This window comes from Lottia gigantea (genome assembly GCF_000327385.1).
Source record: "Lottia gigantea unplaced genomic scaffold LOTGIsca_169, whole genome shotgun sequence".
Classification (NCBI taxonomy): Eukaryota; Metazoa; Mollusca; class Gastropoda; family Lottiidae; genus Lottia; species Lottia gigantea.
In genome coordinates this window covers 256,972-271,384 of record NW_008708117.1, presented here as the reverse complement: position 1 = coordinate 271,384, position 14,413 = coordinate 256,972, and the positions used below count along the sequence as shown (strand labels likewise).

The 14,413-nt window shown below is 35.0% G+C and overlaps 3 protein-coding genes across 3 annotated transcripts; 2 read left to right on the top strand and 1 right to left on the bottom strand.

Moving 5' to 3' along the window:
- Positions 1-1,439: 1,439 nt before the first annotated feature.
- LOTGIDRAFT_173728 (hypothetical protein) lies at positions 1,440-4,096 on the top strand (the record flags this gene model as incomplete). The annotated part of the gene is made up of 6 exons (XM_009051496.1): positions 1,440-1,464; positions 1,750-1,947; positions 2,476-2,664; positions 3,022-3,144; positions 3,314-3,382; positions 3,790-4,096. Coding segments are annotated over 6 exons (911 nt in total), but the record flags the coding sequence as incomplete, so codon positions are not given.
- Positions 4,097-4,737: 641 nt separating this feature from the next.
- Positions 4,738-6,744, top strand: LOTGIDRAFT_141872 (hypothetical protein; the record flags this gene model as incomplete). Its single annotated transcript, XM_009051495.1, has 4 exons — positions 4,738-4,878; positions 5,376-5,551; positions 5,860-5,971; positions 6,637-6,744. The coding sequence occupies 4 exons, from the start codon at positions 4,738-4,740 to the stop codon at positions 6,742-6,744; spliced, it is 537 nt and encodes a 178-aa protein (XP_009049743.1).
- A 1,124-nt stretch (positions 6,745-7,868) lies between these two features.
- On the bottom strand, positions 7,869-13,537 carry LOTGIDRAFT_141887 (hypothetical protein; the record flags this gene model as incomplete). The annotated part of the gene is made up of 7 exons (XM_009051494.1): positions 7,869-7,996; positions 8,721-8,798; positions 9,293-9,434; positions 10,434-10,596; positions 11,409-11,715; positions 12,747-12,851; positions 13,423-13,537. 7 exons carry the CDS (start codon positions 13,535-13,537, stop codon positions 7,869-7,871), a joined length of 1,038 nt encoding a protein of 345 aa, XP_009049742.1.
- Positions 13,538-14,413: the final 876 nt, after the last annotated feature.

The following is a 14,413-nucleotide window of genomic DNA, read 5'->3' as shown; positions in this document are numbered from 1 at the left end:
CAAGTGCTGTGATGTTAAAAGAGTTAACATTTACTGCAACTTTACTCTAACTGTCTAAGTACAAGTGACAACTGCCACAGCCGAATTAAAAGTAATATCTCAGATCTTAATCTAGTGAAGTGCAATGGGAATGGACAGCAATTTTGCCATACCTGTTGGTAGAACTTTAAAAAATATTTAGAAACGTTGACACTATTTTCTTCAGTGTCCCTACGACAGAATCTCAATAGTCCAAGATGGCAAGAGTCTGTGTAGCGCAGGTGCTCCTATTTAGACTTTAAGCCTAATTCAGCTGCCAACAAGAAGTAGACATTGTAAACAACAGAGAAAGAGATAAACAAAGGGTCCATCCTTTACCTGTCTAAAGTCCTGGCCGCAGTATCAATATCATTATTTTTAACAAAAACTGTTCTAGCTAAATATCGAACGTGATTTCGGGACATTTTGAAAGTTTCATCGCTGGTTGTCGCAAATAAGAAATATAAACATTATCTATGACCATTAGTCAAAAAGAATCTGTTAAATTTACGGAATGAGTTTAATTCTTTCAGGACATATAAAGCAACGAAGAATTCGCTTTTGAATGTAAAATAGGTAGACAATGGAATAAATAAGATAAAAAGGTGCAATTAATAAGATCTAGTCAGTTTGCAATAGCTTGTCATTTCATAAATTTCGAATGTGTATTATTTATCTCAGAATGTCTTTACGTCCATATGATGGTTATTTTCTAATCTAAAATAATTGACAAAATTAAAGGCAATAAAATCAAAGACTATAAAATTTTACATTTCATGTTTCGTTTTCTAAAATTAACACTATTCCATCAAATGACGCAGTCGTTGACTGACATGAGTTTTGTGATCCATCTTGTTCACCTAGTTGTTATTCATATCTTGTACGACAATCATAAATAAGGTTTGTACAAAAAGCCAAAAAGCACCGATTTTGTGAATAAACACTTATTTTAAAAAGATTGGCGGGTGGCAAAGAAAAACCATCTTTAGGTAATAAGTTAATAAGTGGACCCGAAGTGGGTGATAATTTAAAAATGTTAGGCTCGCCAAGAAACTAAAGACATTTTCAGCAAGTGTCGTAGTGATTTTGCGAGGGGTTTCACAAAATAAAATTATAAGAAATGTGAATAGGGCCATGTAGCCTTGTAGGATTCTATTGTCAATTTGTGACTGTGAATCAGTGTGAACAACAACCATATAGGCCTTTTTTTGTTACTATGGCATGCATTCCACCCTGAATCCAACCAGACAGAATTGTTGATCTAGAGTTGTAATGAAAAATGATTCAATGAGAGCAGGTGTTTTGAGGTAGTTAATTATAACATGAAGTTGGACAGTGTTTGTGATCTACTATTTTGTTTTTATTTTAGAGCTCATTGTAGAATATAATATCAAGGAGAAAAGTAATAATCAAGTAAGAAGATGTTTGGAGGTAACAAACCAGGAGGTAGGACTTTCAAACATATCCATGCTTACCAAATCTTAGATTTTATGACTTTCAAAATATTTGAAAACTATTGAATTCAAAGACCTAGGATAAGAAAGGTGCCATTTTTTTTTTTTTACCAATCTTACCTTAGTCTCAGAAACCGGAATGTTTTAGCTTTAGAAGCCAATCAGTAATATTGTTCAAAGCTCAAAGGTGAAATTTGGAAAAGGTGCTGCTCTGTTTCTTTTTTTGATCCTGGTATTTGAGACACATTACAAGCAATAAACATTAATTTGATTTCAGGCTTTTCCTTTGGTGCCGCTCCAACAACAAGCACAGCCACAGGAACTGCATCAGGATTTTCATTTGGAGCTCCAGCAGCACCAACACAAGCAGCTGCAACAAGTGCTGCCACTGGCACACCAGGTGGATTCACATTTGGTGGTGGAAATGCTGGTGCTGGTACTGGGCTATCATTTGGGAAAACACCTGCCACTTCAGGTATGAATTTTTTTTAGGTAACAGAGTAGATTTTGTCTGCTTTAAATGACCTTAGAAAACTTCCAAACACATCCTGGATTGGAGTATAATTGTTACATCTTTAAGTATGAAATTGAAGATAGTTGCGAAAAGGAAGGGTTGGAGAGAGTTTCTAGCTTACATCAAGGTCCAGGGACTCATCCTGGTGACATCGAATTTGCAGCAACAGTTTTGAGTAAGGGGAATAAAAATAGTTGTGTCTATTTGGTCTGTTTCCAGGTATGCATCAGCAACTGAACTAGAAAAAGAAACGCACACTCCCAGAGTCTGTGATTTTTATGCATTTCATTTAAGTACAATGTGCAATGTGGTTACATTAAGACAACTATTTCATGGTGATGCTCACTACTTAAGTGACACCTCTTGTACATTAGTTATGGTCTTACTTACCCCAAAAATAGATGAATTACCCTGCATTACAACTGCGTAATTGTAAATTGAGTAAAACCTTTTCAGAAAAAAATGATAGTTGATGATTTTTTCTTACAGGTACCAGTGGTACTGGATTTTCCTTTGGTGCATCAACTACTCCAGCAACAGGTCTAGGATCAGCACCTGGATTTTCTCTCACACAAACTGCTGCTATTGCAGCTCCAAAACCTAATATTACACCTACAGTCACACCAGGGGGAGGCTTTTCATTTAGTGGTTCTTCGCAGCCAGCTGCCTCTCTTACAGGTAAAAGAAACTATTGAAATAGAAAAAGCATTTAGTTGTTTGGATGGGACAATAAACCAAGGCACCCTCTGATACCGGCTGTGCACATAAAAGATCCCTCGACAATTGGAATTGGAAAAGAGCAAGCTAATGCCGCTGTTCCCTGGCCCTAGCCTGACAAATCTGACCCTATCCAGTTCCTACGAAGTGATATTCAGACTGGATTTATAATAATGATTATAAGTATGCTTAATTTGACACTAAAAAATAAGGAAACTCGTCTTTAAGTACAAAAATCTACCCAAATTGAACAAGAACTGTAATGTCACTTGTACCATTATAAATGATGATTTCTAAATCGTGTATGATTTATTTAAGGTTTTCAGTTAGGTGGTACAGCACCAGCTGCTACACCAGCAACTACAGCAGCAAAACCCACAGCAGCAGCTGCTCCTGGTTTCTCTTTTGGTCTTACAGGTTCATCAACTCCAGCTTCTAGTGGTAAGACCAAGATCTTGCATATTGAAAATGATAAATAGTAATTTTGGTGTATACCAACTTATGACAAAAAATAAGATAGTTGGACAAAAAAAGAACGTCGTTGGATCTAAATCAAAAAGTCAATTTTTAAATTGTATATTTAGAATTGTTTTTTATTGTTCATATTTAGGTTTGTCTATTGGTGGAGCTGCCCCTCAAATAACAACTCCAGCTGTAACTACTGCCACTACAGGCTTTGGTAAGTAATGAAAAAGTTTTTTATAGTGCACCAATAGATATTGGGTCTTGATATTTGTGTTGTGAGAAAATTTTTAACTTATGATAGGCTAGATATTTGATCCTTGGAAATCGTATTTTTTAATGGAATATGATACAAAAATAGAAATGTGTTTGTACAAATGAAGTTTTTTGAAATCATTTTGCATACAAACATAATCGTAAAAATATAAATAAGAAAGAAAGGATAACAACTTAGGTTCATGACAATCCTTTCTTACAAGTGGTGCTCTGCCAAACCTCGTGGAATTTACCTTTTCGGGATCAATTATACTTATTTACAGCAGGGTACACTTGAATAAAAATGACTTATTTAAGGTCACCAGACTTGAACCTTTTGACAGTGGGAGTTTTTATTATTTCCCACAGGTATTAAACCAGCTGCAACCACAACCGCAGCAGCAGCACCATCTTTAGGAGGGTTTCAGCTTGGAGCAACAACAGCAGCAGCAACAACAACAGCATCATCATTGACAGGTGGATTTCAGTTAGGAACAGCCAGCACTGCTTCCACTACACCTGCAGGAATTTCATTATCAACAGCTTCAAAACCATTAACAATAGGTGTTCCAGCAACAACATCAGCAGTAACAGGATTTGGTTTAACAACATCAGCAGCTCCATCTGGTTTTGGACTTCTTGGTGCATCTACTGCTACAACATGTGCTGCTGCAGGGTAAGCTATTTTATTTATCTGCCCTGTGTGCCCATTTATTCTGACTTACAAATTTGATGGGGTTTTGGATCAACTTAAAATACTTCATTATGTAAGCTTATATTGTTGTGATCTTGAATGAATTTGATGAATTATTGCCCTTGATTTATCCAAAATGCATGAAAATTTGATGGCAATCAACTAAAGAACCTACAATTTCGATATGATGAGGAATAAGGGTGATTGAACTTGGAATCAATGACAAAACTGTAGGCTTTTTGTTGAGTTGTGGAAGAATGAGGCATCAGAATTCATTCTGAAAGTGTTACAGTCACCTGAAATTGATCTCTACCAGGACCAAATTATATTGTATTATTATGTATTCTTTTGTGTTTTGTATAAAAGATTTCACTTTAATTTATTAATTTGTCAAACTTCAATAGGGAAGAAGATCACACAGTGTAAAACGTGTTTCAGGTTCTGCTTTATTTTTAAATTGCTTTACATTTGATTTATTCAGCACTAATTAACAGTGAAAGCATTTTAGTACTTATGTAAATGTATTCTTAATGTTTCCCTACGATCAGTAAACCTCTATGATAATTATTTTTAGAACAACATCAACAACGGCAACAACAACTGTGACAGCACCATCAAGGCAAATGACTTACCGGCAGTTAGAAGATTCTATAAATAAATGGACTACAGAGTTATCAGAACAAGAGAAAATCTTTCTACAACAAGCTACTCAAGTTAATGCTTGGGATAGATTAGTTATGGAAAATGGAGAAAAGGTAAGTGCTGTGTCTATGTTCTTCAGTCTAATTAAAGTTAGACCATTCTTTCTTTCCGTTTGTTTTATTAGCTTTTATTTTTAATATAGCCACTTCAGTTAGGGTCTAATGACAGCCCTCTTGAACATTCGTCAAATTAACCTTTTGACCTATCTCGATGATGTCTGCTTTAACCAATCAAATTTCTACCTTCTATGGCGCTGGCATTTTGTGACGCTGTGATGTTAATTTGATGAATGTTCAAGAGGGCTGTCGTTAGACCCTAAGTGAAGCGGCTATATTAAAACTAAAAGCTAGTAAAAAAACGGAACAAAAGTTTGGTCTAATTTAAATTAGACTGTATGTTATTCTGCAGATTATAAAGTAATTCTGACAGGATTTTTTTGATTATTTTCGACAAACTAAAAGTTGAATGTCCATTCTGAAAAGTAATATTGATAGCTGTAATACCTATAAATTGGATAAACCGCTGTATTCTTTTAATGATTTCCTTACAGATTATACAGCTGAGTCAAGATGTAGAAAAAGTCAAAACAGATCAACAGAAGTTAGACCATGAGCTAGATTTTATACATTCACAACAAAAAGAATTAGAGGAAATGTTGGAACCATTAGAGAAAAGTCTTGAACAACTTCCACCTATTAGTTTTCAACAACATGCTGATTTACAACGAGAACATACGTATGTCTATAATATTTGACCATATTATTAAAATCAGAAAAGGAACTGTTATCTCTAAAAATATAAAAAGTTAGTGACATCATAATGCATACTTTGACCATCACCGATCAATTGCAAAATGTCAGACTGTCAAGGTAGACTGGTGTAAAATTCGAAAAATTTGGCACTGTCTACCCCATGATCAGCAAGGCCTTTTTAGGGTGTACTAAACACAAATACAGTTTATCCATGCTCCAGATTTAAAGACATAGGCACTTTGGATCCCCTTGAATAATAATTCCAGTGTTCTTCTTTCTATTGTGTTACAGGTATCAAATGGCCGAGAGTATAGATGCCCAGATGAAAAGAATGGGACAAGATTTAAAAGAAACAATAGAAAGATTAAATGCTACCAATTCTAAAACTGATCCACATGACCCAGTAAGTAATGTGTACCTTATCATCCTGAAACTAGTCAACCCAGGGAGCTGCGGTGGCTCAGTGAGTTAGACGCTTGCTCTATAACCTGAAGGTCCAGGGTTCAATCCTGACATAGGTCGAGATAATACCTTCAGATTTTTCAACCCGGTTTCCCTCAGTCAGTGATGCAGGTACCAGGGGCTGACATGGAAACAACCTAGTTGTTCGGATGGGACAATAAACCATGGTCCCGTGTGCTACAGACTGTGCATGTTAAAGATCCCTCGACAGTCGGTAATCGAAAAAGAACAGTCTAATGCTGCTGTCCTGGCAAAATTTCCATCATTGCAACCTGCATGGCATTGTCCATCTTCATTAGCCCACAAGGTGCAGTAAAGTAGAATGTAAAACTCCATTCTTTTCATTTCATTTCATTTTTCAACCCAGTTTCACCTGTCAGTGATGCAGGTCGTAGGGGCTGACATGGAAACAGTGTCTATGTCTAGTCTTTCGTATGGTGTCCTGTGTGCTACAGACTGTACACAAAAGCTTTTTTCTCAGAAAAGACAAAGGTAATGCTGCTATCCATTGCACTCTGCATGGTGTTGTTCGTCTCCAAAAGCCTAATTAGGTGCAGAAAAGTAGGATATAAAACTCTATTTCATTTCTCTTGAATTATCTTTCAGGTACAACAGATAACTAAGATATTGAATGCTCATATGGATTCCTTATTATGGATTGATAGAAATTCTGGTAAGAATTGTTTAATATTAAGATTCAATGGTGGGATTTAAAGGGACAGATGCCATTTTTTTTACCAATTGTACATTAGTCTCAGAAAAGGGCATTTTTTAGCTAAGCTAATCAGTTAGAGTGATCATAACTCACCGTCAAAATTTGAGCCTTGAAATCCATGTGTGTCCAGAATTATCTGCGTTCTAAAGTTAAAATGATGACTTAAAGGTTACTGCAGTAGAACACTTGTTAGATTACAATGGAGACAAACAAATCTTAATGACCCTGTGTGCTACAGACTGTGTCCTGACAAATTTCCTCTATTGCACACTGCACTATATGTTATGTATATTTCAGCTGCCCTGTATAGAAGAGTAGAAGATATATCAACAGAAATGGATTCACAGCGTAGAGAACAAGAAACAAATTATAAACTTGTTTACAATAGAATTTAAAATCATCCCATCTAGACATCATTGATCACATACTTTTGTCAAATTTAAATAAACATCATGTTTGTAAATATATTCTGTTTTGTTTTGTACAGGCATTATGGGATTTGTATAATCAACCAAACATACTTGTATAGTCAAACATGATGTTCTGCCCATCTGGGACGGCCATCTTCACAATATCAAACTATTAGGAACTTCGTCTTAACCTTTTGGTATTAATCTTTCTATGGCTGGGTCAACTGGAATAATGAAGAAAGATGAATTTCACACACTGACCAGGGTTAGAACCCACAACCACCATTGTTAAATTTATGCATCAAGACAATTTCAAGTCCGGTATAGTTATGACTTATATCAGTAATCTCTGCTTGTGACAACATTGAAAACCAGCTTCCTGATGAGGATCTTTTTTCCAAAACCTGGCCGAAAGAATAACAAAAAATATTGTATCATTAATATTATTTAAAAAGACACAGAGTAACAAAAATATAAATATTGTGATTATGTTAAAGTTTTTCTAACTTTTTTATGTGTATTGGGGACACTGATAGTATCAATTTGTACCATTCCAATTTTCAATCAGTTCCTGCAATTCCACTAAAACTAAGTGTTCGATGACGTCACTAATCATGAAAGCCTTATGTGATACAAGCAAATTTCACATAAATAATTTAAAAAACCTGTTTACAATCTGTTTAAATTGGCATATAAAACAAATTAAGATTAAGTTAAGTTGGCTGTGTTTCTGCTACAATGGTAACATAATTAGCAGGAAATATTCCAATTTGACCATTACACAATCCTTCCCACCAATCATAGGATTTATCAGTTTTAGTTAAAACTACTATTTCTTCACCTACAAGTAAACCATAAAACAACACATTAAAGGGACAGATGGGCAATTTTTTAACCAATCATACTTTAGTCTCAGAAATGGGAATTTTTTTAGCTAAGCCAATCATTAATAGTGTTCACAGATCACTGTCGAAATTTGAGCCTTCAAATTAATGTGTGTCCAGAATTATCCATGATTGAATGTTAAAATGACGACTCGTCAATTTAAGATACTCTATGATATATAGAAAAGACATATATATAGGAAAAGTGAGTAAAATTCCTAGTTTAAAGTACTTTTAAAGGAATTATGCGATTTTCATACACTTCAGTTTCTAGTACTTTCTAGGACTATTTACATATATTCAAGATTAAAATCAACAAAATGGCGCATCCGTCCCTTTAAAGGGAGTGACTAAAGGCATCTTCAAAATAACAAGAACTATCTGAATATACCTTGCCACTTTTCATCTATTTGTTTGCTTTTAGTGAAAAATAATTACAGAAAATTGCTTTTGCAAAGTCTGATTTGGTATTAGATAGATACTCTCCTATAGAAGCACTGGCCTAAGTCACGATTAGAGACATCAATAAATCAATTTGATAAGAAATTATTTACTTCTTACAAGATAAACAGAGAGAGATTGAGATGAAAATAATATTCTCAAAACAGCACTGGCCTAGGTCATGAAGTTAGAAATTTGATATTATGTGAGTGTTGCAGGTAAACTAAAAGATGTACCCACCTTGCTTAAAACTCAAATCAGCAGGAATTTGACCTTCAAAATCATAATCAGCAACAGCTTTGATAACATCATCCGATGCTAGCTGGGTTATTCTATCCCAAGGTGATCCTCCAGGACTTTTACTACCAACGTGAACTAGAAACAGTTACAAGATAATAATACAAGACTGATACTGTACTATAATACAAGACTGATATTGTACTATAATACAAGACTGATATTGTACTGTAATACAGGACTGATATTGTACTATAATACAAGACTGATATTGTACATAATACAAGACTGATATTGCACTATAATACAAGACTGATATTGCACCATAATACAAGACTGATATTGTACATAATACAAGACTGATATTGTACTATAATACAAGACTGATATTGTACTATGAAACAAGAATGATATTGTATCAAGATACAAGACTGATTATACATGACACAGGACTGATATTGTATCATGACACAGGACTGATATTGTATCATGACACAGGACTGATATTGTATCATGACACAGGGCTGATTTTGTATCATGATGCAAGACTGATTGCATGTTGCCTTTACACTTACTTCCATCATATGAAGAAGAGACTTTTTTCACTTTTTTTTTGGTAGTAATAGTACGGCCATCTTTCTTGACAGTTTTGGAGGATGTAGATGTATATGAAGATTGTGGTCTGCCAGGTTTGTTTTCTCCACTATTTCGAAAACTCTAAAAATATGAAACAGAAAAAATTTAAAACAAAACCTGAAACACAGATTATTAATCCCTGTCATATCTTCAGACAACTGACCTATTTCAGCCTGTGTCCCTACAGAAGTTTGACAGGTAGCATTAGTTCTCATGTCTGCTCTTCGAAATCTCAAACTTTCAGATAAGTTAAAGGACACATTTCTCTAAATTATGGTGAACAGTTTTTTTCTAAAACTCACTTTAAAAAATCAGACTCCCCCTTTAAGCCTAATTTACCCAAACTGCTTGAAAAAGCAGACTGCCCATTTAATCATGATAAGTTATTCTAAGCCGTATTTACACAGCCATAAAAATTGGCTCGCTATAAGAGAACCATACTCGGTCTGGACTCGGCCTGGACTCGGCGTGGCTGGCCGATACAATTTACACTGCACTGTTTTCACTGGACCAGAATGGCGAGTCATCAACTATACACCTGCTCTCCAGTCAATGGAGGCAAAAAAAAACACAGACATTCAAAATGCCACCAACCGTAAACAGGCGATAACTTTGAAGTCATGATTAATTTTGTCACGTTCGCAGCCTAAAAGATTCTAAAAAATCTCTAGTTTTGTTTTTGAGACACAAAGAAATAAAATGTTATGTTTTCGTGAATAACAGCGGCGCAAGCCATTAAAAACACGATGTATTCTATTATGACATTACATGTCATAGGGTTAAAGTCATTATTGCACATGAGTATCTCCCTCGTGTAAGTAGACTCGGCCCAGTGGCGCGTTTACACTGCACTGATATTTAGCCGTGCTGTACACGGTCTGGACCGAGACCACCTCTTCTTGCGAGACTCAACCCACTTGAAACTAGCAGGGAGCCAAGTCCTCTTAACCTGTTTACACTGTCACTTTTTCTGCCGAAGCGTTCACGGTCCAGACTGGGTCCGGCCCAGATAAATACCAATAAATATAATATACTTACCCCAAATCTGGCTGAAAGACTTTCTGAAGCATGATGTCTGACAGACTGGCTATGTTTTAATGCTTGTTTTTTGGCTAATTTAGCAGCTGCCTCCAGAGCTAACTCTCTGTGTTCTTTTAAAACATCATATAGAGCTGTACATTCACTTGGGGACTCTACTTCTCCTGATAGTATTTGATGTGCTCTAATAGATTCACCATAAAATCTGTAAATAAAATCAACACTGTCTGATAACTTTTGTTGATTAAAGGGGCAGTATGCAAAATTTTCATTTTCAAAAACATCATAAATTATACCTGAAAATATTTCTAAAGAATGCTATTTACATTTATGTATCTACTTGATCAAACTGAATTTGTTTTAAAAGGGTTAATTAAATATGGAGAGTACTAGTTGTTTATTAGGCAGTTTGACCTAGTTTTGGCTTGGTAGTATTGTTTGTTGGAGACATATTTCTCTACAATTAGGCATTTATTTTACTGAAATCCCTTTAGTAGTTATGTAGCAGCTTCCATAGAGCATAAACTTTTCACATAGCTTTGGTATTAAAAAGATTTAACGACTGGATTTTTTTACGTTAAGGGACACATTTCTCTAGATTTTGGCGTATAGTTTTGGGAGTACCTGTCTTCAGAGTTTTTAAGTTTAAAAGTGTTATGCACAGCTGAAACAAGGCATTAAAGAGTAATCAATAGAGTCTTGTTTACTAAAATGGACCAACAATCACCTTGAGCATGTGATATTTTCTAGATCAGGATTTCTCAAGTAAATAAGCTGAAGTGCCACTTTCATTGTTTGGAATTGCTAAAGTGCCACAGACCTGAGAGATTCTTAATTTTCTCAACTCTCCATACAAGAATACCAATGTGGTGACAATTTTTTTTTTTTTTTAATTCTGTCGCTCACCATTTTGCATGCGCTGATGCGCCACAAAAGGCATGCGCTACCAGTTGAGAATCCCTGTTCTAGATCCTAGGCTACTTAGCAGTATTTTAATGGCTATTCCTTTTAACTTACTTTCTATTGGCATCTTTTCTTTCAATTAAGGCACTTCCTTCCACAGATATTCCTGCAAATATTCCTTTTGTCTTGGAGTATGTATAAATAGCTGCAGGACTTCTCATAGCAACATCAGCTTCAAGATTACGACCCAATGGACCAGCAGCTATAGTGAAGTTTCCGCCAAGAGTTAAGTTACCTCCCTTGGAAAAGGCATCAACAGCAGTTCTAGAGGTCAGCACTATAACAAAATCTGTGACTTCTGCTCCTATTTCAAATCCTCCTCCTAATCCTGCTATTCCAATAGCTGAGGGTGCTGACCATCCTGCAACACAAACAAACCAAATACCCTAGAACAGTGCTTCTCAACCAGGGGCCATGTGCACCTCCAGGGTTGAATTCGAAAATCTTGGGGAGAGGGAATTTGGCGATGCACATGGACATAGCAATCTACACCTGAAATTAACCAAGCTAGTTCCAGATGTTAAGGCCCTTGTAGTAGAAAACCAAGCACAAGGTTCTTACTGAAGGGCCTTGACATCTCTGTTTTTTACATATAAGTTTGAAACAGTATCTATCTAGCATGTTTTTGTTTTTAAGTTTTTTAGTTATTTGATGTTTAACAGTTGTAGGATGAATGGCAGAGAAATCCATTTCACATGAAGCTATTGGATCACAATGGTTGAGAAACACTGCCCTAGAAATTGTGGTACCTCTTAGAAAGAACATCTGAATCCTGGCCAATTTATGGACTTACTTGGTGTCATAAGCGAATCCTTGCATTATCCGATAAATCCATAAAACTAATTAATCATTCATTAAACTACAGGTAATTATTGAAACAATCTTTGAAGTTTTTAAGCGTTTTTTCAATCATTATGTATAGTTTTATGGATAATTACATAGTTTAGGCAATGAAATTTAACCAATTACAAGGATCCCAATTTGGAACAAAAATAAGCAGAGGAAATGGATAATATCAGCTCAGGGTCTCATGAGGGGTACATGGCAAATTGAACTATTTTACAATGCTTTAAAAGTCATTTTCTATATGTAGAAATCTATTCATTAAACCAAATTTTTAGTGGTATTTCAAAAATAAAAACAAACAGATGAATTCCTCTAAATAGAGATAGTCTGGAAATCCTACAATCAAAGACTGCCCATACTCATGTATTATTCTATAGATTCATCTTATTCTGTCTTAAAGAATTGTGTGGATTGTAAAAAATGTCACATATCATATGAATATTAAATCTCTAATAAAAAAAAACACAGTGCAATGTAACACAGTAAAATATTCTGATACATCAGAGATTGTTATAAACTTACCTGTTGTATAGTCTAAATCATCACTTAATTTAGCTATAACAATACCACTGCCACCTCTTGCTGTTACCAAAAACCCCATTTTAACAACAGTTAATATAGCTAAACCTTTAGCTTTTGCAAATATACCAGCTGAAAGAAAAAACTCCAGAATGCATCAATTGAAAATTGGTAGCCTTACTTATTGGTGAGCATCTAGTCTGTACATGCAAGATTCCTCAAATAGTTAAAAGAATATTTATTTGCATAATGCTGCTGTCCCAGCAATTTTTTTCATCAAATATTCACATCAAAAGACCAAAAATAGAAGTTTTTTTTAAACAAAGAGAAAGTAATGTGCACCTGTGGTTTGGTAAGGTTTGATAATGACATCAAACAACAAAGCTAATCTCAAGCTCCTACACATTCTCGGCTAATAAATAGAAGGGATGGGGGGAAATCCCTCAGACCCTACATAGGAGGCATTCACATCACTTCTAACTACCAACAACTATGACTACCAAGTACCTAGTTTACGATATCAGCATCTGCTGGAAGCGAATGTTAACTTGACATCTACCAACCAACCACTTCTGCATTTGGAATCCCAAACCCACAGTTGTCCCACCATTCAGTCTATCCCTTATTTGTATCCAAGTGTTAGGAGGCTGAAGTCACTCACCGAAAACAGGATACTAAAATTTCTTTAAAAGTTCATATATACCTGGTATAAGTTTATCTGGGCCTGTTTTAGCATTAGGTATGGTGAACTCTCTTAGTATTTTAGCCGCTTTTTTAGCTTCTGATTTCAAACTATGTGGTATGGGTGTATTCACCATGTTGTGGTTTAGTTGTATGTAGCCCTGGAGCTGATAGGCACCTACATGGACTATCTTTAAATTTTATTGCATAGAATATTCTGAAAAAAAAAAGAAAAGAAAATTGTCATCAGTAACAAAACTTGCACGCTCTGAAGAATATGTTTTGTTAACAGCCCTAGCTGGAAAATAAGAATAAATGCAAATGATAAATCACTTGTCATCACTTTTGCCAGAGGCAGAAATGTTTGTCAAAACAGACCTCAAATTTTCACGAAACATGCACTCTATCAGCTGGAAAAGTAATATCTTGACATGACTATGTAACTTTACAATAAAATACATTGCAAAGTAGGTCTGAATTTATATAAAAAAAAATAGACTGATCACTCGCAAATGGGTGTAATAATTTATCTTCCTCATTAAGATATTGCTATTGACCACATTCTCATTCAATCATAGGCCTGTAAATTTGAAGACACACGCTTAGATCTACTCCCTATAAGTAATTCTGAGAGACTGCAGAAAATTTATCACCAATTGATGTGCCTTATTAATATCTATTTGAATTATCATTTATAATATCTAATTTGTTGAAAATACTCACCACATTTCATTCTCGGTTTGTTTACATTTTTTGACAGGTCCATCCGCTGCGTTCGTTCATTCTCTCCTATACGAACAGCTCGATTAGATCATTTCACTTTCAAATAGCTCTATATTTATTACATTGTACATGCAGATATTGGTGAATAATAGAGAGACTGTTTAGTCTATTTAGTAAGAAATGAAAATTAACGATAAATTAAAATTTGGAGAAAAAAATATTTTTTAAGTGTAGAAAGTGTTAAGTAATCGAACGCTCAATTTTACCCATAATTCCTAAACAAAAATGTC